Source organism: Ascaphus truei, chromosome 2, assembly GCF_040206685.1.
Source record: "Ascaphus truei isolate aAscTru1 chromosome 2, aAscTru1.hap1, whole genome shotgun sequence".
Classification (NCBI taxonomy): Eukaryota; Metazoa; Chordata; class Amphibia; order Anura; family Ascaphidae; genus Ascaphus; species Ascaphus truei.
The window spans coordinates 134,081,841-134,107,523 of NC_134484.1; the positions used below are offsets into that span (position 1 = coordinate 134,081,841).

Consider the following 25,683-nt stretch of genomic DNA (forward strand, 5'->3'; position numbering starts at 1 on the left):
ACAGTGACATGTTTAATGGGTTAAAGAGAATCTTTAAGCACAAAGCTCAGGTAACATTTTAGGGCTTTATGACATGACATGCCTTATATATTTTTCATTTAAGGTGCAGTAGTAACAAACTGGATCTTGATACTACAGGACCCAGATTACTCTTTCCTGTTTCCCCTATATCGATCGTGTTCCCGAAGGCTTCCGGCACAGATACACACCCTCATGGGAGACACTTAACTCGCCTTCCCACAGCTGCACCCCTGCCAAGCTCCTGGTGGAATGAGAAAGATTCAATGGAAAAGTGCTACTTCCTGCATATGGGATAAACACAGACCCTATTAACAGGGCCGCCAACAGAAATCATGGTCCCCGGGACAAATGAAAGGAGCAGGCCTCCCCCCCCCCCCCGAACCCATAGCGCACCTACCACAAAAAAATAATTTTTACCACGCAACTTTTACTTAACTGTTTTCTTATTGTGATACAGAAAAAAACAAGATAGTGACTTGAGTGGGTGGGTGGGAGACAGTGACTGGGTGGGTGGGAGACAGTGACTGGGTGGGTGGGAGGTAGTGACTGGGTGACAGTGACTGGGTGGGAAACAGTGACTGGGTGGGTGGGAGACAGTGACTGGGTAGGTGACAGTGACTGGGTGACAGTGAGACAGTGACTGGGTGGGTGACTGTAAGGAATCCGCTCCACGGTTTACTGGTTACCTTACCTTGCAGACCGGTGCAGTTCTGGAACAGCTTTCCTGAGGTTTGCTGCAGCCTGGATTCACTCAAAGCAATACACACTCCCTCTGGTATCTACTGCAGCTGTGCAGCCTTTCATTGCAAACTATACTTGCATTTACTCATTAGGGGCAGTACCTTCACACCCCCGCCGGGGATTGGCCCGCTGGCCTTTAAGTATTGCTTGCCCATAATGCTCCTTGCCGAGCATAGTCCTAACTGGATGTCAACTGTTTTGCCACAAGCTCTCGCTTGTTCCCCTTTGCTGATACCAGGTCACGCCCTGCGTCCTTCAGCTTCCTTCAAGCCGTTTGTTCTCCAATGCTGATTTCAGGTTACGTCCTGCATCCTTCAGCTCCCTTCAAGCCGCTTGTTCCCTTATGCTGATAGCAGAGGTTTCGTCCCTGCGTCCTTCAGCCTCCTGGATTCCTGCACTAAGTAGAGGTTTCGTCCCTGCGTTCTGCAGTCTCCTGGATTCCTGCACTGAAGCGGAGGTTTCCCTGTATCTACAGCTTCCTGGTTCCTGGGGCCTACTCTTTCCCTAATATAGAGAGGCCGTGTCCTGGTTCCTGCGCTGAAACGGTGGATTCCCTTGCCCGCTCAGGACTTTTGCGCTGTAGCACTGGTGCACCCGTGCAGCAAGACGGTGTGCTATTCTGGTCTGCCTACCATCTCCTGTGACCAGCACCATGGGCCATGGTCGTCGCTCGCGCAATGGCCAACCCCGCGCTCCTAAGCTGAAGCGGGTTTCTCCTATCTCCTTATTGCCGAACTCCTGCATGGACAATGTTTATCCTGACGTCTCCTGTTCTGACCCTGGCTTGTACAACGACGACGCTGTCTTCTCCAATCCTGATCCTGCGACATATGACTACGAACTGCGCAATCCGGATCAGCCTGCGCGGTCTCAGGTCGGTGCTTTTACAACCCCACCTCAGCCTCGCGGTCCGACCCTGGTTTGTGGCGAGCAGAACCCTGACAGTATGCTCGGCCCTACAAACTCGGACCCCGCTGAGGTGTGGGTTGGTAAGTTTTTTCCTAAAAACCTGTCCCAGCCTGTAGACCAGTCCCAGTTTGAGAATAATTATTTGTGCGATATAATACCTCTGATGGAAGATCCGTTTATGTTGGAGGGCTTGACTCCCTTGCAAAAGAAATGCCGTAATAATCTGGTTTATAAGGCTTACTGCCTCAGAGACTTAAAACAGTATCTGGCCAGTGTTTTGGCCATTGCTAACATTGCTTGCTCCCCTGATTCCCCTTTAACTGGGGAGGAGCTGAGTCCTGTGGAACTGGTCAACGCCTGTAGTACACTCAATGCCCTGACTTTATCCTTGGACATTCCTATAGTATTCCCGGAACCTTCCGTCATGGTGGCTCTCGCTCACGAGACGCTGCATTTACTTTCCCGTGCATTGGATGATTGCTTGTTAAAACAGGATCGTCTCTTAGCCGCTCACGCCGTCGTTTGGCGGTATCCCTCGGCTACCAGTCCTGTTGCTAAACCGGGGGACGTATCTCTCTCTCCGGGAGATGACCAAACAGAACTATTACCAATATCTCCCAACGTAGTAACTGCCACAGTCCCAAGCTCTGATTGTATGCCTGGGTTCCCTGACACTAATGATATGTCTACATTAACCCCTGCCGATCAGTCCTGTGAGGTCCCCTTGGAGAACACATATGTGTCACTAACTAACACTAAGGTTCTTGTATCAGAGAATAAGTCCCTTAGTTCTCCTATTTCTAGCTTTGAATCCCTCTCTCTAGGTCTTGAGGGTTTTCCAGCTTTAAACTCTGCTAGACAGTCCTGCGCGCTTTCCCCGTCAGAGAAAGAATCCCTAAGTTCTGTTCCCAGGGTTATTTCTGTATTAACCTCTGTGGGGCAGCTCTCTGAGTTTCCTTTGGTAAATCCCTGTTCTCTGTCAGCCACGGTCACGCCCCTAGCTTCAGACGAGAGATTCCTGCTCTCTTCTAATACAGAGAAAAGGTTACCTATGTATTACTCTCAGGCATTGTCTGCATTAACCCCTGTAAATTCTTGCTGCCTCCAAGTTAATGCCTTCGTTGTAGCCTCAGAGAATGAGTCCACAAGTCAGACAGCAGAGGTTGCATTGAGGGATTCCCATAACCGTACGGAGTCTCTAGATATTCTTTGCTATAAATCCCCTGCTTCAGCTCAAGTTTCCGCAGTTTCGTCTCCGGAGACTTCGGCTAAAGTTCTGGTTCCTGTTAAATGTATTCAGGAGTCAGGTTTTTCCCTAAGCTTAGTCGCAGAGTTCCTTCTCCCGGGTATTTCACTGAACCAGCCTGTCGCCCACATAGCGGTGATCCCTGCTTCAGCGCATAGTTCCCACATTATGGAGTCTGCAGTAAGTTCTGGTTTCCCAGACATTCCTTACCAAATACCTACTTCAGAGACCAGTACAGTTATGATTAACCCCCGTGTACTGTCTGAGTTCTCCTCCTCTTTAAGCTTAGGGTTAAAGGCATACAGTAGTCTGTATGTCTCTCCTGGGGTTCATATTGTGTTCCCAGGAATGTTTGCGGACGCACGGTTTTCTCCCAAAAGTGACGCTTTTTCATATAGATCAGTAAAAAGCTTGCATACTGTTTCCCTTTTCGCTGAATTGTGTCTTACTACTTTTGAGACTCTGAGAGGTAATGATTCTCCTTCTGATTCTGAGGCTCTTTCTATAAGGGGTATCCTGTCTGGGGGCTCTCCTGATTTCTCTCTCCAGGCTAATCCTTTGGGGATCAGCATATCTGCGGTCACTCCCTTAGTACTGTCTGAGGACACCATGCACATATTACAAGTCCTGGGGTTTAAATCTGAGCTTTTTAGCTGTCCTGCCTTTGCTGAAACCCAGTCCCTCAGTACTGTGTCTAAATATGTCCCAGCAAACATGGGGTTACTCGGGGGGGAGATTAAAGCTCCTGTCTTAAAGGGTATTTTTTCTCACATGTCCAGCAAATTTAGAATCTCAGTAAGTGTTTCTATGTCACTTATCAATACATCTGATTTTTTCCCTAATCAAACCCAGATACCCTCACTATCGGTTAGGAGTCCTGTGATCAGAGATTTTGCACTAGAAAACACACCAATTCATGTTTTTGTCAGGTTAGGTACCCCTGTGGTTAGGGCCATTGCAGTTTTAGAGAAGACTCTTTGTACTCCTAAGGTGCATGTCATTAAGAGTTTTCATAGTTCATACTTGCTGCTTGTTGATTCTCAGGGCCCTGTCACTGAGGTACAGACTTCAGCTTCTGATGTTAGCTTCCCTCCCACCACTACCCTGGCTCTGCCTTTTTCTCAAGCTACTGATTTGAAGATCCCAAGGACTATTCCTGATTCACTGACAATATTATCTCCCAATGAAGATTTCCCAGTATTGGAGAACTCTACTGTTGTTTGCTTCTCTGCTCCTGCTAAACCATGGTTTTGTCCCTCGGAATTTTCGGTTGCCCCTGTTATTTCCTCTCAGTTGGAAATACTCTGTACGTATCCCAAGATTTCGGTCCCTATGCCTGGTTTACTGCTTGCCTTGTCACCTTCCATACCAATACCGGGAGATGCTTCTAACCAGCCTATACCCTTACTAACCATTACCTGGGAGCCTTCTAGAGGAAAAATTCCTCGCAAATTCCAACATGCAGTGGTCAGCCAAGACTTTTTCTGTTACAAAGTTTCTCCTGGTGTATTCGATCAACTATCAGGGCCGCGGATCCTAGATTCAGGTTTCTTTATTAAGGACTGGGCTTTCAGTGGGGGTTCTTCTACCGTTTTTGCTCTGGAACTCTCTGGTTCTTCACAGCCCTGGATTTCCAAGACATTTTGCGAGGCAAGCCATGTACCAAGGATGTTTCCTCCATCAATCTTATATCCTAGAACTGTACTCACCAAAGAACTGCTCGTTTACGGATGCCCTTTCTACCTAAAGAATTTTAGGAACAACTCAATGTCCCCAAGGCCCATGGATGGTCCTGTCTGGCCAAAGTTCTCACCGGGGGGTGGGGGTACACTAAGGACTAATCATGAGTCTCTGGAGTACGACTCTAGCCCCAATCCTAGACGGTTCAGCAACAATTCCCGGGCCTCCAACTCTATGAGTGCTCATGTTCGCCCGGAGGTCTCGCGTGAAGGGGGGGGTACTGTAAGGAATCCGCTCCACGGTTTACTGGTTACCTTACCTTGCAGACCGGTGCAGTTCTGGAACAGCTTTCCTGAGGTTTGCTGCAGCCTGGATTCACTCAAAGCAATACACACTCCCTCTGGTATCTACTGCAGCTGTGCAGCCTTTCATTGCAAACTATACTTGCATTCACTCATTAGGGGCAGTACCTTCACACCCCCGCCGGGGATTGGCCCGCTGGCCTTTAAGTATTGCTTGCCCATAATGCTCCTTGCCGAGCATAGTCCTAACTGGATGTCAACTGTTTTGCCACAAGCTCTCGCTTGTTCCCCTTTGCTGATACCAGGTCACGCCCTGCGTCCTTCAGCTTCCTTCAAGCCGTTTGTTCTCCAATGCTGATTTCAGGTTACGTCCTGCATCCTTCAGCTCCCTTCAAGCCGCTTGTTCCCTTATGCTGATAGCAGAGGTTTCGTCCCTGCGTCCTTCAGCCTCCTGGATTCCTGCACTAAGTAGAGGTTTCGTCCCTGCGTTCTGCAGTCTCCTGGATTCCTGCACTGAAGCGGAGGTTTCCCTGTATCTACAGCTTCCTGGTTCCTGGGGCCTACTCTTTCCCTAATATAGAGAGGCCGTGTCCTGGTTCCTGCGCTGAAACGGTGGATTCCCTTGCCCGCTCAGGACTTTTGCGCTGTAGCACTGGTGCACCCGTGCAGCAAGACGGTGTGCTATTCTGGTCTGCCTACCATCTCCTGTGACCAGCACCATGGGCCATGGTCGTCGCTCGCGCAAAGGCCAACCCCGCGCTCCTAAGCTGAAGCGGGTTTCTCCTATCTCCTTATTGCCGAACTCCTGCATGGACAATGTTTATCCTGACGTCTCCTGTTCTGACCCTGGCTTGTACAACGACGACGCTGTCTTCTCCAATCCTGATTCTGCGACATATGACTACGAACTGCGCAATCCGGATCAGCCTGCGCGGTCTCAGGTCGGTGCTTTTACAACCCCACCTCAGCCTCGCGGTCCGACCCTGGTTTGTGGCGAGCAGAACCCTGACAGTGACAGTGAGACAGTGACTGGATGGGTGACAGTGACTCGGTGGGAGACAGTGACTTAGTGACTGGGTGGGAGACAGTGACTGTGTGGGAGTGACTGGGTGGGAGACAGTGACTGGGTGGGAGACAGTGACTGGGTGGGTGGGAGACAGTGACTGGGTGGGTGGGAGACAGTGACTGGGTGGGTGACAGTGACTGGGTGACAGTGACTGGGTGACAGTGAGACAGTGACTGGGTGACAGTGACTGGGTGGCTGACAGTGACTGGGTAACAGTGAGACAGTGACTGGGTGACAGTGACTGGGTGGGTGACAGTGACAGTGGGTGGAGTGACACCTTGACCGGGTGGGTGCAGCTTGCTGCCGGACGCTTTCCTCTCCTGCCCCCGATATCTCCGCGGCAGCTGCCCGGGACGGGAGGTGGGCTTGGGGGCGTGGGAAGTGGGCTCAGGGGGGGGGGGGGCGCGCACGGGAGGTGGGCTCGGGGGGATCACGGGAAGCTGGCCGCGGGGGGAAGCAGGCCCCAGGAGGAGCTGGTACTTCCATCTGGCCTCCGCACCACATTGGGAGCGGGGGAGATGCGGGCCGCAGGAGGAGCTGGTCCTTCCCCCTCTGTCCCACGTTGGGAGCGGGGGCGGGGGGGAGATGCAGGCCGCAGGAGGAGCTGGTCCTTCCCCCTCTGTCCCACGTTGGTAGTGTGGGGGGGGAGCGAGCGGGCCCTGCGCATGCGCGCTGGGACTGCGGGGAATTGCTGCCATTTTTTTAAAACTTTTTTTTTTGTTTTAATTAATTTAATTAACTGGCGCCTGTCCGCTCAGGGGGCCCGGGACGCCAGTGCCCTTTCTCCCCCGCTGTTGGTGGCCCTGCCTATTAAAACCCCATATCACAAACATATACTGGAGTCCCAAAGTCAAGTCACTTAGTCCTGCGACTCCTTATGTACTCTTTTTTTTTTTTTTCAACTTCAAATTTTATTGAGTTTTTCCACAAGGCATAACATACAGTCGTACTTGTTGTCACCTGAACTCTCTTACATGAATGCCATGACTATGCCTTATGACACATAAACACATACAACATACAACGTCACAATGGGTAGGGAAGAGAAGGGGGCGGGGGGAGGAAGAGGTGAAAGCTGGCAGTTTCTTTATTCTTGATCCTTATGTACTTTTAATGGGTGTAATATTTTGTCATAACTATTGGTCTATATTTGGACCTGTATGTATGTACAGGCATACCCCACATTAACGTACGCAATGGGACTGGAGCATGTATGTAAAGCGAAAATGTACTTAAAGTGAAGTACTCCCTTTTTTCCCACTTATCGATGCATATACTCTACGGCAATTGTCATATACGTGCATAACTGATGTAAATAACACATTTGTAACGGGCTCTATAGCCTCCCCGCTTGCGCACAGCTTCGGTACAGGTGGGGAGCCGGTATTGCTGTTCAGGACGTGCTGACAGGCGCATGCGTGAGCTGCCATTTGCCTATTGGGCGATATGTACTTACTCGCGAGTGTACTTAAAGTGAGTGTCATTAAAGCGGGGTATGCCTGTACACAACTGTATTTTTCCCCCTTAGTAACTCCCACACCCTCTTCTTATATTTAAAGTATAAATCTTGATGAAATCTTTCTAAAATTCACTTTAGAAGAGCTTTATCCAAAGTTTAATATAAGCAGAAATCTTTTTTAAATATGGCCCTGTACCACTACTGTTTGAGATACATTAACCACTATATACAAGTAAGGCACGTTCTATAGTGCCGGACGCGTGCGGATTTTTAGTTGGCTGACATTAGTCGGCCTTTCTATAGATATGCCGCGCGCGCGCGCGCGCACACGACAGGGAGAGGGGAGCCGACAGACAGCGGCAAAGATGAAGAAATTCATCTTTTCGAACCGCTGCCTGCGCACATATGTATGTATTGGTGTGTATGTGTGTATGCATGTTTGTATGGATTTGTGGGGGTGGGGGGTAATAAATGCACACACAAAAAAAAAATTATTAAACTTTTTTTTAATTTAAAAAAAATCTTACTTACACTCCCCTTACACTTACACAACATATACACACACATACACGCATATAATATACACGCATATACACTTACCTGCAGCTCCCGGCTCTATATACACGGAAAGCATGCGGCACATGTACACGCGTTCGCATAGGAACGCACGGCCGCGTGCTGTATAGAACGGCCCTAACTATTTACAGTTAAAGAATTTCTTCTTTGCATTGTCAGCTGTTCAAATGGTAATATCATTTCACCCTCCTTAATAGAACTCAGAAGACCTTGTTCAACAGAATGCTAGGTGCAGCAGAAACCTGTGCAGGCTCATTATCTGAAAGCTATGAAGTGCTTTTGCGATGTATTTTTTATATTCAGCAGAAACTTACCCTTAGGGAACATAATGTACAGAACTCCAGACCCATTACTAAATGTAAGCAAGCACTGTATAGCAAGCACTATATTGGCAACGCCACCACCTTAATGGCATCATTAAAATCTGGATCAAATGTCATATTGGAAAGGGCAGGCTTTGCAGAGAGGTTACAGCTGAAATAATGAACAATGGTTTGCAAAGACTATTATAATATTATAAATGGGCATTTAAAGATTTGATACATTGCGAAAGAAGAGAATACAAATATTCTTTATGGATATCACACTTGATATCTGTTCCAACTGTGCACATAAAGAAGACATTGCTGATGTAACTACATGTATATATTTTTGACCAACTTGTAAGAGTGTCTTTTTAGTTTGACCCTTATCTATGTGTACAGTATATACAGTAAGGCACGTTCTATAGTGCTGGGTCACGCGCGCGCGCATAGCAGGGAGAGGGGAGCCGACAGACAGCGGCGAAGATGAGGAAAATCATCTTTTCGCACCGCTGCCTGTGCTCAAATGTATGTGTGTATGTATCCATGTGTGTGAGTGTGTGTGTATGTGTATGTATTTGTGTCTGCACAAGCCTAATTCATTTTTTCTTTTTACTAATGGTTTTTTTTAATAAATAATAAATTACACATAAACACACACACACACACGCGCACACGCGCACACACGCACACACACACACTCAGCACTGTATACACTCAACACAGTATACTAACGAAAAGCATGCGGCACGTGCACACGCGTTCGCATAGGGACGCGCAGCCGCACGGCCGCATGCTGTATATAACAGCCCTAAGACTGCTCAGTCAGGAAGTTAGAAAAAAAATGTATATATACACACCTTTGTGTGTGTGTAAAGGTTTGATAGGTATCGGTTCACTGAGAATCTGTAGGTTATACCTTTTGAAAAGGGGGGTGGAATGATGTGCATTATTAAATGCAGAGAAATTCCACCCTAGATCCTTCAGCAACACAATTGACCTAACACTCTAAAAAAGATATTAAAAAATATTAATGATATAAAATGACCCCTGATAGATATGTCCCTGTAGGTGCAGATAAGCAGCAAACACAAAAATGGCTAAATGTAACACACTTAGGGCTCAATTATACCAAATGCCGCAAGGCGGCGGCGCTATTCTGTGACGTCACCCAGCGCTGCCGCTGAGCAGCATAGTGATTATACCAGGGAGCCGGTGGAGAGCAGGCAAGGAGGCGTGGCCGTAAGCAGTTCACCCTTATTGGCTGGAACCGCTCACATGACGCGGCCGTCGCCAGCCAAGAACAAATCTGCAAATCGCGTCAGGAGACAGCCGCTCTGCAGCTCCACGTGGCGCGCACGCCGCAACAGGTATGTGCGCTGCTACACGCAGCACTGTGCGCGTTTTCCTGTATAATCACGGCCTTACATGTGAATACCTATGTGTCCACACTAAGCAATGTTGCAAAGATATACAATGTGACCGATTCACAGAGCAGTGAAGTACTGCAGCAGTGAAGTACTGCCTTAAAATCAGTGTTTTTGCTTGCGACTATGCATTTTTTTTATCACGCTTTAAAACATGAAGCCAAAAGCGGGATTCACTAAGAAGTGAAGGCCATTTTTTTTTAAGGCCAATACAAAAATGCACTGGCGTGCAAGCTGTTTCTTGTATCAGTGCTATCGTGCTATAAATATTCTATAGCGCGATAGCTGATAGAAAAAACTGCAGCCTGTAAGAGCTGCATGGCTCTTACAGGCGATCGTGCATTAAAAATATTGATTTTAATAATAGTGTACATGAGCAGGGAGTCTCCTGAGCTGACCGCATTGGTTTCAGCCTCGGGGACTCCCTACTTCATGACATACAGGCCCCGGTATGGAATGGAGATTGATATCCCGGTCGTGTTCACACGAGTCCTGGATCCCTGCAGTTAAGTGTTCACTGGTCTCCGTCACTTTGTGTGTCCGTGATGGTCTAGCGCTATGTGGAAGTAGCATATAGCCATATAGGGAGACTCACAACATGGACGGCGGTACACGCCAAAAAAAAAGTACTACCCGAGTCTCAGGGAGCAGCCACAGACATCACAAGATTGCATCACTCGAAGGCGACCAGCAAGTTCACCGTCAGTAGCTCGAATATTTACCACAGACTCAGGAGAGACTGGCAATGTATTCAGAGTACAGAGTATTCAGAAACAACGCGTTTCGTAGACCGTATCTACTTCATCAGGGATTAATCAATAAGTCTTCTAAAAGCAGTTTAAATACCCCAAGGGTCCCTGCGATTGGCCAGTTACACCCCCCCCCCCCCCCCCCGCTCGACCAATCAGAGCACCTACATCATACTCAAAATTGCAGGCACAGCTATTATACAATGAAACAAAATAGAAATCATTTAATAACATATCAAAAATTGGATACATTTTTTAAAAATCTGTCAAAATCACCACATGTATAAAACATATTAATATAATAAATCTAAGATAGATTGCACGATGCCAGTGGACTGGAATAGAAGAAAACATAATAATATTCACATCAAAAAACAACTACAGAATTTGAATATCTCTAGTTGTTTTTCGATGAAAATTTTATGAAAGAATGGGATCGGATCCTAGAAGAATGATTTATGCACTTGATGAAATTAATTATGAAAGAAATAAGACCCTAATTGAAACTGAGAAAGAGATTGTGGTGGCAATTAAACATTTGGAGCCCATTATTAAAGAAAAAGATTGTACTGAAATGGAATATGAATTGAAACAAACACTTGAATACTCAGAAAATGAGATTGTGAAGGTAAAACATAAAAAATTCTCATGTGATAAAGTTGATTACGAAATGGACAGAAAGAATGGAACAGAACAGACAATACGATCTATGGACACACTATTGAGGAAACCTCCACTGAGTCTTTTGATTTCAAGAAACCCCCCTTTTTGTGAATTGAATCATCATAGAAGCACCTTATTTGTGTATTAGTGCGCACTGATGCCAAGAAGGGTTAGTTATTAGCTGAAACCCCATACACAAAGGGTGTATCTCATTACAAGCACCAATGGTTAATTTGTTTGTCCCATGGTACCATCATAATCTGATGTGAATCACCATCAGGTATCCACATCTGAATCCTCTTCCAACTATCTGTTCACAGAGGTGTTATTGATACTTGCACTGTATGATACTACAGTATATACTATTTATTGTTTATTCTTCCTTTTATATACTGCACTGAGCACGGAGTAGTGAAGAACACCGCCATGGAGTACAATTTTTCTATAAGGACTATCGGTATAGGATTTGGACAATACCAGTGACCTCCGGCTGCAGGACTTCAGAATTAGAGGTGGTCACAACACTTCTTGCACTCCCACAATTTATTATATAATTGTGTTTATGCTTTGAATTACATTATCTGTATCATATGATTTACACATTGTATGCACAATTATCACTTTGGGTATAGCGCTGAGGTTGTGTACTTTTCCATTTGAATGGAAAACTAAAATACTATTATCATATGTATTATACATGTGTATGCAATTAGTTAAAATAGGGAGTTTTGCCATCAGGAGGTATTTAAGAGGAGAGGTGGAGGCACCATCAACTGACAAAGCTTTTACAGGCAAAATACGCAGGGTGGCAGTCCCCAGTGACGTCATTTCCAAGGACAGATGCCGAATACGCGAGTGCGCTGCGAAAGGAAAACGCAAGCACCCCACACGTGGATGTAGAAACACTGAAGCAGGCTTGCAAGACAGCTCTGATCACGGGACTGTTAAAAAAAAAAAGTCCTAATATCAGGAGACCTGGTCACAACTGTACCCAGCTGAGGACATTCCCTGTGATGTTCCTTATCCGCACCCTGCAGTGCTCAACCTGTGTCTTCTCGCAAGTGAGCAGTATCTGTCTTGACTGTTTTAAAGGACGAGATATGGGGATAGTGGCAGACCGCTATTGATAAAGAATTAATAAATTATTCCCTCACTGGTACTCACCCTCCGATGAGCCTGGCATTTCAAAGCTGGATCCAGAATAATGTGAATATTTTGTGATGAGGAAGCACACAGGAGCCTGGTATGCAAGTAAGCTTACTCTGTATTTATAACATCAGCAGAGCAGGTACAAGCGTAACGTTTCACGACCTGCTGATTGAAGATGCTACATCTGTATGTAAAGATGTACTGTAGTATAAAACTAGACCCTTTAAAATGGAAAAAAATAAAAATAAAATTGCTTTCTTAAGGAACATGGCTTTATGTGAGCACTATTAGGATGAAAAGCTGCACCAACCAGTTCTCCTTGTGGTTAAAAGGGGAAACAATAAGACTGAAGAAGGAATACTTGAATACTGTAGAAATAAATGGTCATGTGTAACTAAGATATGTTTATATACACAAAAAAAATGTATTCACCTGTATTATTTCTTTAAGGTACAATCAATGTCCTTATTCTATACTGCTCCTTGATCTGTGACAAGGTTGTCTACTTTCTGTGCAGTCACAGCAATAAGTTAGCACAACCACAAGGCAGAAAAAAAAATATTTCAGTGAAATTCAAGAGAAAGAAGAACATTGTGCTTTTAACTGGAACCAAAATATTTAGATAAGTCTAGTGGGGAAGGAACTGTCTGAAATGACTCGGCCAAGCTTCTTATGACCTTGGGTGGTAAATATCCTAGTGTTTCAGACACTACTCATTAAGCTGTATGTTTTTGTTGAAACTTGCAGTGTCTGTAAACTTTATGCATAACCATGTACATTATCAATGACATAGGTCACCAGTTTTTAATATTTGATTTTACTAAAATCGAGAACAATAATAAAATTCTAGTATACACACAAAAGCAATTAAACAGACTACCAATATTGGTTGAATAAAAACATCCTTGTTAATAATCAACCTTTATGATTGAGGATATCGGACAATGCTCTTCAACCCATTTTCCAAAGGGTGGAATTAGAAAACAAAAAAAATGGCGCAGTCTGAGCACACAGAATCTAACATCTAAATACACATGAATTACTGCTATGCATTTGAACACCAGCTGTAACACGACAACTACTCACTTATTTTACTGTGCAGAAAAACAAACTGAAATAAACATCCTGGGAAGATTTAATTCAGGTCTTATTTGAGGTTTTTTTAATTTATTTATTTTTCACCCTGTGCAAAAGTTTATGTAAATATCACATTATTTTGTGTGTGGCTGTGGAAGTGAAAGTGGAATACATTTTGCACTGTAGTTTAAAGTGCAAATGAGACTCCATCCTCCACATTGAATAAATCATATACACATTTACACGTGAGTAGCCACGTGAAACAGGTAGAAAGTATGTCGCGATCTGATAACTGAACAAGTGGAGAGTGCCAACAACGGTAGAAAAAATACATTTTTCATCAAGTCAACAATATATTATACAGTAAAACATGGCAATTCTTCATATACAATATTTATGCCATGGATGAACTTTCACAAACCATAAATACCATTCTTCAGGTTAAAAATAAAATAATGACGACCTAATGGCTGCAAATAATGTTGATCCAAGTTGGTTGCCGCCTGCATAGAATGCAGATTAAATATTCCTGAATTGAATGCACAGCTAAATGCAATACAACATTTATTTTAGCACATATTGCAACTTCTTGCAACAGATGTATACAGTATTTAGCAGCATATTGGTACTTGATCATGCTGGTTGAAGGGCAAAACCTAAACAACACACTTTCTTACTCACCACGTATCCAAAATATGTCCAAGTCAGGCACTCACCAGTACAAGGAATGAAGGATATTTATTGAATTCCCAAAATATTCCGTGTTACACTACTTGTGAGTGCACAATCTGGTTAGCAATAAAGTAATTTCATATGCACATATATATATTTTTTTTTAAAAAGACCAAAATAATTATTGTTCACAAAACAAGATTAGAAACCCTTTTTATCACCATAAAAAGTTTTTTTGGAGAAAAACTCCAAATGTTACCAGTTCTTTGCGATACTTTTAAGCATGTGTCTTATTGCTCTTTAGGTTCTTTCTCCCCTCTTTTCTGCTCCGTGAGATTCAAAGAAGTGCCCAGAGACAGCCGTGGACCTCTTGTTTCTGAAAACTTTGAGTGAAAATAATGGGTTATATTCACCCATTATTTATAATAATACCATAGAACAAAGCCTCAAAAAAACAAGGATTGGTGGTCATACCGAACCAAGTACAAAATGTAACCAAAGTGAAATGCTTTTCAACGTTTACTCATATGGGGATTCTTCCCATCTAGAAGTTCCAGTGATAAACTGCTCAGAATATTCTCCAGCATTTGCTCTGCTTTGTCAGGTGTCAGGCGAAAGTGAGACTTCAGTTCATGCAACACATCACGTGTCGCCCTCCATTTCCTTGCTAACCGGCGTTCCCGCTGTCTGTTGGACTTCATAGTCTTCTTCAGAGTCTCGTTTTGTCTTTGCAGCTCTGCAATCTTCTTCTTTGCTGTTTCCGGACATGCTAGTGCATAACAATGATCAGAGATCACACTCGGTCCTCCAGGAGATAAGGAGTCTGAGTCAGCTTCCATCTTAAAATTTCTTTTCAGAGGCAGTTTTGTTACGCACTGCAGTATAGAAAAAAGTAAAAGTTAAACTGTCATAACATTATGCGTACAATAACACGCATATTAACCTTTTTAACGCAATGAGATTTGTTTTAGAAAAGCAATTTGCAATGAATATTTTATCACTTAATTTTTTTAAGTTTGCTTCTTTGAAAGTAAGGAAAATTAAGAACACATAGGCCCATATTTGAAGACATTTTCCTGCACCAGAAGTCACCTTACAGCCCCAATAACTTGGCATCTTATGACAGATCACCGATTAGTAAATACAGGACCCAAGGGCCTATTCTAGTGACACCGAATTGTGACAAGCTGCTTCCAATTTGCACTTTAGAAGCAAATGTGTATGCGTTGCTATTCTGTACGCCCTGCTCACATGTCAAACCCGTGCAAAAAAGGTTTTTTTTTATTTTTTATTTTATTTAAAGAAGTGTTTTTATTCTGGCTGTGGAAATCCGTGAGAATTGACCAAACTCGCTGCATTTGATAACCTCAGAAAAATGGGACACAAAGTGATTGTGTCCCAAGGAAAATTCACTTAAATGCACACCTTTCTATTAAAATGTAACCTTTATTATTTTATTTTACTTAAAACATATATTACCGAGTGTTCATGTAATTGTAATAAAAAGATATTAAACATAAATTTAACAGAGCAGTGACAATCCCTCATGTATATATTCCCACTCATGTACATAATTAGCAATGAGATCCCAAGATTAACACTATAAACACATACTAATGTGTAGTCCAGTATTAACCAGAGGCAATGCTAAGGTAACATATATAAACTGTGTAGCTGATAGCACTGATCATACACAAAAACTAAAACAGCTCCATAACGGAGACGGATGACATCATCACGTGCCCAACGCACGTTTCCCTCCAGCTACGGAGCTTCTTCGGGGACAATTGTCCCTGAAGACGCTCCGTAGCTGGAGGGAAACGAGGAGCTGTTTTATGGAGCTGTTTTAATTTTGTGTGTGATCAGTGCTATCAGCTACACAGTCTATATATGTATTACAAGTGAGGGGGTATACATCTCTTCAAGAATAGGCACTATTGCCCAGTATATGATCCTGTTATCTCTGTGGTGTTACATTCAGTAAAGTCTGCGCTACATCTATGTTATACCCGTAACTCATCACAGTGCTTTACACCCACAGCAGTGGGAGTCCATCGGTGTGGATCTCTGCTGCACTATATGCTGTGGTATTCTACCAGGAGAATATATATATGTATTAACATACTTATCATCTACACACAGCGAGGTGTGGCCAATGCGAAAATAATTTTATTAACTGGATGATACCTTAGCATTGCCTCTGGTTAATACTGGACTACACATTAGGATGTGTTTATAGTGTTAATCTTGGGAGTTGATATTTGATCCATTTGGCTCTCCCCCACTGACTGTGTTCAACTGCTGATATTGGTGGTTATATCCACCCTGCTGATCTGCAGTTTCTATCCCCATCATCTCATTGCTAATTATGTACATGAGTGGGAATATATACATGAGGGATTGTCACTGCTCTGTTAAATTTATGTTTAATATCTTTTTATTACAATTACATGAACACTCGGTAACATATGTTTTAAGTAAAATAAAATAATAAAAGGTTACATTTTAATAGAAAGGTGTGCATTTAAGTGAATTTTCCTTGGGACACAATCACTTTGTGTCCCCCATTTTTTTGATTCACTTTCAGTTCACAGTTTGCACCCACTTATAATTATCGTATGGAATTTTTTGTTAATTAGCAAGGTTTAAGTTGATCACTCCCTATCTCCTTTGTTATTTGATAACCTCAAAACAGGTGAGATAGGAACTCCTCCTTCAAATTCCCAACTTAATATCTCCAGCTGTATATATGTCCCCTCAAATCTCCCTCTGAATAAATTAGAGCGTGATGCCAGTGCTGAAAAAGGATTATTACTTGGAGGCATCCTGAGAGATATGCTAATTTAAATCCAAAGTATATTTAAAAAGGAGTCTCAGATCCTAAAATATATCCTTAAGACAATCAGTCTAAAGGCCCTTGTGATGATCGGGGTACCAGTGTCAGACCCAGCAGGATTAGAACCCCAAACGTCTGCTATTCAGGGCAGCAGCTCTAGCATAGAACTAAACTAGATGCTGGGAAATGCTGTTGTCACACCACATGTTTGAGCTCTACTACTCACACCTGTAGCCCCCCTAGCTGCCTGTAAAAGCAGCAAACAAACATGTCAAATCTTATGTTTTGTTTTTTTAATAAATCAGTTCTGTAGTATTAGATTTTAAAAAATCACTTATTCAACTCTTACTGTCGTTATTTTTTAATCAGTTTTAAAGCATCTTTTAATTTCTGTGGCAGGTTTTAGCACACCTCCCAAGCAGTGCAAGATATTTGTAACCCTTTCATGTTTGTGATAATTTGCTACAAATATTACCAGCAACTTGAGCTGCAAACTGTACCAATAGATAATGTTACCTTAGTAATATAAGGATACATTGTAGCTGCTGAGTTACACTGACTGAAGGATTGATTTAAAAAGGTAATCCAAGCAAATAAAAAAAAAAAATTTAGTTTTAATATATGCAGCATTTGATTACTTTTAATGAAAACTAATTACCTAAGCTGCCGATCTATTCCTTCTCCCGTGACCGTTAAGCAAAATCCCGCTTCCTAGGGTTCACTAAATGGCTGCTTTTCGGTTTCAAATCAATCCTTCAGGTCAGTGTAACTCAGCAGCTACAATGTATCCTTATATTACCAAAGTAACATTATCTATTGTTACCGTTTCAAGCTCCAACTGCTGGGAATATTGACAACAAATCATCATAAACAGGAAAGTGTTACAAATATCTTGCTGGGGAAGAGGGCTAATACCTGCTTTAGAACTCAAAAGATGCTCAGTATATTAAAACTCATTTAAATGGCATTAAGAGTTGAATTTTAAAATAAAAAAAGTAGTAAGTATTATCTAATACTACTGGACTGATTTATTTAAAAAGAAAAAAAAAGTCTAATATTGCTTTGATTGCTCCTTTAAACTGAAAGGCGGCCATTATGTTAGGCACACAATCAGGATTCTTACAGATAAATAACAGGAGCACTAAATGGAGAATTATACATTGTAACCTGTTTTACAGATACAAATAAGGAAAAAGAGAGGGCGGGGGAGTCGTATTTTAAAAAGCAGACCATTTCCACTTTCTGGTTGCCGGTTCAATGTTCCTTGTGCATAACAATGAGCACACCTGAGCGATATGAGTGTAGTGGACTTTCCCAGCATTTAGTTTAGTTCAATGCTACAGCTGCTGCCCTGAATAGCAGAAGTTTGGGGTTCTAATCCTGTTGGATAGACATTAACATACCTCTCAGGGTACATCAGGCATCTTTTTTTCAGCACAGGCATGTCTCCCTAATTTATTTGGAGCGATGTTTGAGGGGACATATATACAACTGGAGATACTATTAAGTTAGGACCTCCTCGCGTTTTGCCAATGACAACTTCGGAGCAACTGGAATAAACCCCATAGTGTTTGCCTTACTTCATCTAACACAGGAGCAAGTCCCAGAAAGTGTTATACACTCAGCTTCACAATCAAAATGTGAACTCTTGGCCTCAGCAAACATACCTTTCCTGGCCGCTTTCTAATACCCGCAAAAAGAGTTGGGACGCTGTCTTCTCGTAGCCTGACGGTTTGTCCTGTACGATCAAAACAATGATCCTCAAAATGGTCCGAACACAGGACAGTTTCATTATTAGGAATAAAAAGATCTCGGCCGGTTAGACAAACCCATTTTGATCTCTTCGCAGGGTCCATGGGAAACCTAAAGAAACAATGATAAAATGTTCTTAAGATGCTGGTTTCTCACTCTGACACCGAGTACTACAACACCAATACTGCTGTTAAAAGTCATCCTTGCGCTGTATTCAGAACTGTTACACACTCACTCAGTACATATGGATTTTATGCCATTCTATCAAAATGACATTTTATTCATACCGTAGAGCACCTTTTCAACACCAGGATTTAACAGAGAATGCAGCCGGTATAACTAATGCCCAAGAGGTACAGCCAGAAATCAAAAGTAGATTGATGGCAGAATAATATATCTAACATAAACAGAGAAGATATCCGCACTCCTGTGATTGATGATAGGGTGTGTGCACTAGGGGAAGGTATAATAGAAAGCAAAAATGTGTCTCAAACCTCCAGGTGGAGGGTAAGACACCATAAAATCCCCAAATTAGATGCACTCCATATACCTATGTTACGGTGATCTAGTGCAGGGGAGCACAATATTTTCCCCCAGCGCCCCCCTGCCGCCTCTCCTCCCTCTTACCTTGGCTCCGGCGTTCTGACGTCCCGACGCAATGGCAACACAGCATCACCTGACCCCGCGGCATCACCTGCTACCTAGTTACTAATTGGATGCTGCAGTAACCCACTATACAATCATAGATTGGACATACGAAAAATACATTGTTACACACTACATGTAATTAAGCAGCAGCCCGTTGCACTTACCAACAATATCTGAACAAGCAGACTGGTTGGTATTTCTGGCGTATTATGTGCTACACTGTGTGCCGCAGGGATCTGCGACCCAATTACGTATTGGACTTTAAGTAACTACCTTGGTACACACCGTAGGCAACCAAGTAGCAGGTTCTTGCACGTATTATTAATATCAGAAACTAAGCCTGTCGTACCAGCTCAAGTGTTTATTACACACCACTGAGCCATATTTAAGCAGTAAAAAATAAAAATAAATGCGCAATAAACTAGGTGAATATAAGTGACATATATAATCAACATATAATATGCAAGTGAGAAATCAGTGTTATAACCCATCAAACTCCACTATAAACCTAGGGGTGTTACTACTTATATATAACAATAATAATCAATGTGAAAAAAGTGTTAGAAAAGTGTCATTCAAATGCTGTAGTGATAAGAAAAAACCTCTCCTGTTCACATCACACGAGTCTGCAGCTATTTATTAAAGATAGCCCAGCATCTCAAACACTGCAAATGGAAAAACAAAAAACAGCGCACAACTCGTAGTGTATTAAAAAGTGATTATATTGGCTCATCACAGGTAGGTAAGTATTGCATGTACAGTACACTTAGATGGAAAATATCAGGCAGTACATGTTACCACTAAGCAGCAAACATCTGGTCATCAGAGGTGCAGGATCTCCGCATCGACTATCAGATGTAGACGGTCCGCAGGTCCGTGGTCACTCGCTCCACGGAACACGTATTCAGCCTCGTCACTCGCTGCCTCAGTTCACAGGGAAGACTATGTACTAACAATTAGTAGTAGAGAAACTCCAGACATGATACACAGCTCTCACGCCACAAACAGACTCTCGTGGCAAACACTTTTGTCATCGACATGCGCCTGCCGGCGACTTACAGTCAGATGGAAAGTTCAGTAACCACAGTCAAAAAGGTCTGGCGCTGAGCTGGAAGGTGTATTTGGAGCGTGCATACACTGCAGCTATCTAATCTTACGCGTTTCGTAAGACAGTCCATCTGACTAAGTCGCATGTCAATGACGAAAGTGTTTGCCACGAGAGTTTAAGTCTGTTTGCGGTGTGAGCTGTGTATTGTGTCTGGAGTTTCTCTACTACTAATTGTTAGTACATAGTCTTCCTTGTGAACAGAGTGGAGAGACAGGGACTGAGGCGGCGAGTGACGAGGCTGAATACGTGTTTCGTGGAGTGAGAGTGACCACGGACCGTCTCCATCTGATAATCAATGCGGAGATCCTGCACCTCTGATGACCAGATGTTTGCTGCTTAGTGGTAACATGTACTGCCTGATATTTTCCATCCAAGTGTACGTGCAATACTTACCTACCTGTGACGAGCCAATATAATCACTTTTAATACACTACGAGTTGTGCGCTGTTTCTTGTTATGCAATATTTAAGCAGGCCAGCTAATACCTCTGACATCAAATGCTGCTTTCATACTAAGAACTTGAATATGTCCTAATCAAAGACTTCCTTTGTCCTATTTTTAGGCAATTTTTTGCCAACTACTGCCATCTGTGACGTAACAGCCTTTCTTTCAATTGTTGTTCACCGGCAATTTACTGTGTTTGTTCTATATACCCTTATTATTTTATTGTGTTGAACATTAATAAAATTGGTCTTTTAAACCTTACAATCATCCATCCTCTGTTACGGTTTGAGGCACTCGTTTCCAGAAAGAAAGAAAAAAAGTCACTTAGCTCCAGCCGCCAGTATCTCTCTATACTAGTGTATACTGTACCATTATGAATTCTCACACCATTAGGCAAACTAGATCACCGTAACATAGGTATATCGAGTGCATCTAATTTGGGGACTTTATAGTGTCTTACCCTCCACCTTGGAGGTTCGAAATATTTTTGCTAGCAAGAATAATATCTCAATACACCAAGATTGTAAGCCCTTTAGGGCAAGGACACCTTTTCCTAATGTTACTGTACTTATGTCTGAAGCTCTTATTCCCACTGTGTACTATATTATGTCACATGTATTACTACTGTGAGGCATATCACTTGTGAACACATTCACATGTCTTAGATAGGTCTGCAACCCTTCCTTTCACCATTATCACCTAGCATACAGTGCTTCCACTGTGGCATACACTCACATATACACACACACAATACAATGGAGAGTTCAGTCAGTCATACAGTAGTTGTGTTTGGATGCTTGAGTGAATAGGTTAGGGGGGTCTCCCGAGATAATAAAAGCTCAGCCCACACTGCCAGTAACATACAATGCAGTGCCGTGTGATAGTAATACATAGTGCCGTGTATTAGTAATACATAACGCTGCTGCTATCACTCCGCTCTGTGCATTCACCGGGCCGCCTCACCTGTGAAAGCTCCTCCCCGCCCCCCGCCTCATCACAGCACCGCACGCGGCGCAGCTCTTCGGCATCTCCGCCCTCCGCGCCAGACACCCGCGGGCAGAACCCGCCACTCGCGCTCCGTGACGTCACGCCTCCAATCTAAACTCTAGCAGACCACGCCTACTTTCCCTCCCCGTGGTTGTTTTTTACGGCGTCACTCGTGCTGCTGACGTCACCGGCGCTCTGGGCCAATCGGGTGCTCTCAGCGAGTTTTCTGGAGAAGTAACCAAGGCTTGAGATCCAAAGCGAGGCTTGAAACGCAACCGCAGACAGGCAGTCAGAAGCAGGGCAGGATGTGTACTTCCCATGTCTAGTCACTGCGCATGCCCTGTGCGGCACTGACGCGTAACTCCTCCGCCGGGAAGTTTCTACCTCTCCGGAGCCGGCATAGCCACGAGAGAGAGGAGAGTGCGTCCCTAGTATTGTATCTGTATAATAACGCGTCTCCTCCGCCGGCCAGCCCAGGCCCCTGACACTAGGAGTGTCTCCGTCGCCAGTCGGGATTGTCACGCGAGGAGAGCGCCCGATGAGAACGCAGAAGACTTGCGTTGCTCCTCCTCCAGCCGGAGCGGTGCGATCCCAACGGTAAGCGCGTACGAATGCGAGCGTTCCCCGAGTGGGAGGTGCAAAGGCGTGCGGAGCTCTCCTGATTGGGTGGCCTAGGTCCGCGAGCCGGGTGCCAACGTTCTAAACTGCCGAGTAATCAAAGCCTCGGCGGCACCGTGTGCGTCACGCAGCAGTTCAGGAGCAGCCTGTCTGCTGAGGGAGGAGGATTCTGGGAAACTGTTAACCCCTTTACTGCGTTGGGGACTAATGGTGGAAGATATGTGGGTTAGGGGGGAGCAGCATCTGACAAATAATAAGGCCGAGCAGTTCATCTTAAAGTTGTTTCTACAATATGTATATGGTACAAGCAGAAAGGGAAGTCTGTATCAAATAAAAATAATTTTCTTGTTACAAAGAAAGTGGAATTGTGAGTCTGTGAACTAAAACAATAAAAATGCGATGGGGAAGAGGTAGAAATTCATGTGTAAACCTGTGCAATTGTACTGCGACGGAGCGCTCTCAGGTGTAGGCATTTGAGTGAGCGATTATGGGCAGCTAGCATGGCATAGCATGGGCGCACATCTTGCCGGCTGCTCTTAAGCCTCGTCCAGGGTGGCGCTGAGCGGTCGAGTGTGCGCACGCTGGCTGCGATAAAAACACCTTGTGGCAATGTGTGTGGCCAGAGTGAGCGAGCGCCTGTGCATGCTCGGCGCTTAGATGCTTGCAGAGCAAGCAAATTTGAATTTGCCGCTCACAAGCGTGTCACGTGAGCGGTTCGCCCAATGAGGACGAACCTGCTCCGTGACGTAGTGACCGCGCCCCTAGGTGAGCACACACCTAGCAGGCCACGAATCGCCCAGCAGGGCGCTGCGCCAGTGCTCCCGCTCCCTGCCTGGCCACCGCTTTAGGCCTCGACCAGGGTGGCGCTGAGCGGGCAGGCGTGCTCAATCTCGCTGCGATGAAACACTGCGGCCAGCGCTAGCCCGCTCAGCATCACACTGGACAAGGCCTTAATCAATTGTTGCCTCCCCCCCCACCTCCAAAAAAAATGCCACAGAAAACTGTTTTGCCGCTGCCTTTAGCATTGAATGGGCCTTGTATGCCCTGTATTATTTCTTGCAGTTGTGCAGTCTCTCTTATCTGCTCAGCCGATAACACACCATTATATATCCATGTGTATGTATCTTTATTTCTATAGCGACCACAGCGTCTTACAAAAGAGACCAGTAGAGGGAATTATATTACAATAAGTGCAACAAACAAAATCAAATAGGAAAGGAAATCTGAGTGGGATGTTGGGAGATTTGGGCCTCGTTTATAGTGCATGCTCGCGTGACGTCACACACGAAACATGCGCTGGAGGCAACATGTAGTCATGGCGGAGGTGGGGCCATGATGTCACGAGCATGTAGTCATGGCGGAGGTGGGGCCATGATGTCACGAGCGGTTCGCCCTCATTGGCTGAACCGCTCACGTGATGCAGCTGTCGCCCGAAAAAATCAATTTCTAAGATCTGTTTAAAATTTGCGCGCTCGGCTGTGTCTGTTGCGCGCATTATGTGCGCGCTCAATTGACATTACTTTGTTTTGGCGATGTGTGGCATTGCAGAGACAGCAGTTGAGGGAATAAGGGATTATTTATAAAATGTTTTACCAGGAAGTAATACATTGAGAGTTACCTCATGTTTTCTAGTATGTCCTGGGCATAGAGTTAAGACAAATAATACATGGTTACAAATACAGTTACATAAGTGAACAGGGTATACATTATATACAAGACATTGCATGCACAGTTAGAGATAATATATATTATAGGTGTATGTAACAGTTACAGACCAGATTAAAATGTGAGACACAGGAAGAAGGGGGTAAGATGGTCCGTGGTTCACAGCAACTTCAGCAGCCAACGCATGGATGTCTAAAAAAACTTTATTGATCGCTAGCAGCAAACATCAGGCAACCACTCTAACATGTTTCGTCCATAGCCTGGACGAAACATGTTAGAGTGGTTGCCTGATGTTTGCTGCTAGCGATCAATAAAGTTTTTTTAGACATCCATGCGTTGGCTGCTGAAGTTGCTGTGAACCACGGACCATCTTACCCCCTTCTTCCTGTGTCATCATTTCCGGAGGAGCACGCTGACGCCAGCTACACCAGAGGAGGAAGCCGCTGCAGAATTCCCTGCACCAACAGGGACGGCTTTTTCGTGAGTACTCCTAACCTCCACGCGGTATTTCAGGGAGATTATTGAGGCGGTTAGTGCCGGGCTGTGATTTACTTGGGGGCGCCCCTTAGGGAGGTGTCCCCCTGTACCTCTATCCGGCTTACTATTACCCAACTCCCTGTTTTCAATACCGGAGGCTTATTGTTTCATTAATCATTGCTGGGTCTCTCTTCAATCAAGTTGCCATAAAGTGTGTGCACTACCTGTTAGCAGCCTCGGTATACTGGGTAATTCCATTTTCTCTAAAATGTGAGACAGCCTTAGATTTGAAAGAATTTAAACTGGTGGTGGCTGTGAGAGTCTCCGTTTGGGATGCACGGTAAGAGATGGAGGAAACGGCTGTATACTTTGCTGAACCTTGGGACCATGAACAGTCTTATGGAGTCAGATCTCAGATGATAAGGCTAAGTCCCTAGTGCAGCCGGCCGGCGCACACGCCTCTCACCAGCCCCTTACCCGCTCCCTGGCTGTCCCCAGTCCCTCCTCGCTTCCCTGCTCACTTCGCCCTTTGACGCGTCAGCCAGCAGGGGCTACAACAGAATTGTGTTCCCGTGCGGCGACGTGTTACGTGGTGTGGCATGGAGCCAATGAAGGTGGGAGATCGCCGGCAGCCTGGCATAAACGGAAGGGGGGTGGATACACACACACACACACACACACACACACACACAAACCTGTCAAGGAGGGGGGACATATTGCAATCCGCCATTATATTGCCGTTCCAGTAATGAAACTAATGGAGACGGTTGGTCCGTGTTCACAAACTCATCTTTTGGTCAGTCAGTCGCGATGTTTCATTTTACCGCTTGTTACACCAGTATCCCTTGAAAGGTGTGGAGGTTAAACCTTCATTTAGGCCACTGGAATGGGGTGTCGCATGCTGGTATATTCACTATGATTGTTGACATAAGCGTTTCTTTTCCCGATCGCTGCTGCCAACTGATTTTTCATTGCATTGCATCCCCGCCTCTCCTCCATGCCCCCCCCCCGTCATGGCCACGCCTCCTGACCTGTTTTGGCCACGCCCCCCACGCCTAAAAAAGCTGCCTGCAGATCGCGGTGAAGCTCCGTGCCCGTGCCGGCAGGCA

At 44.5% G+C, this 25,683-nt stretch overlaps 2 protein-coding genes across 2 annotated transcripts in view; one reads left to right on the forward strand and one right to left on the reverse strand.

Moving 5' to 3' along the window:
- Window positions 1–10,749: 10,749 nt before the first annotated feature.
- LOC142486686 (THAP domain-containing protein 2-like) lies at window positions 10,750–22,459 on the reverse strand. Its single transcript, XM_075585202.1, has 3 exons — window positions 21,791–22,459; window positions 18,543–18,738; window positions 10,750–14,914 (listed from the first exon to the last, which is right to left on the reverse strand). Exons 1-3 carry the CDS (start codon window positions 21,853–21,855, stop codon window positions 14,552–14,554), a joined length of 624 nt encoding a protein of 207 aa, XP_075441317.1. The 5' UTR covers window positions 21,856–22,459; the 3' UTR covers window positions 10,750–14,551.
- ESCO1 (establishment of sister chromatid cohesion N-acetyltransferase 1) overlaps window positions 22,050–25,683 on the forward strand; it is a 35,227-nt gene continuing 31,593 nt past the window's right edge. Inside the window, exon 1 of the mRNA XM_075585200.1 lies at window positions 22,050–22,411. The gene's annotated coding sequence lies outside the window, so the exon portion shown is untranslated. The remainder of the gene's footprint in view (window positions 22,412–25,683) is intronic.

Excerpts from the sequence above, each read along its gene's own strand:
- LOC142486686 (XM_075585202.1), bottom strand. The coding sequence starts at position 21,855 with ATGCCGAAGAGCTGCGCCGCGTGCGGTGCTGTGATGAGGCGGGGGGCG. Across the intron at positions 18,739-21,790 it reads GCGGGGAGGAGCTTTCACAG|GTTTCCCATGGACCCTGCGA; the intron begins GTGAGGCGGCCC and ends TTGTTTCTTTAG. Across the intron at positions 14,915-18,542 it reads TTAGAAAGCGGCCAGGAAAG|TGCGTAACAAAACTGCCTCT; the intron begins GTATGTTTGCTG and ends TCTATACTGCAG.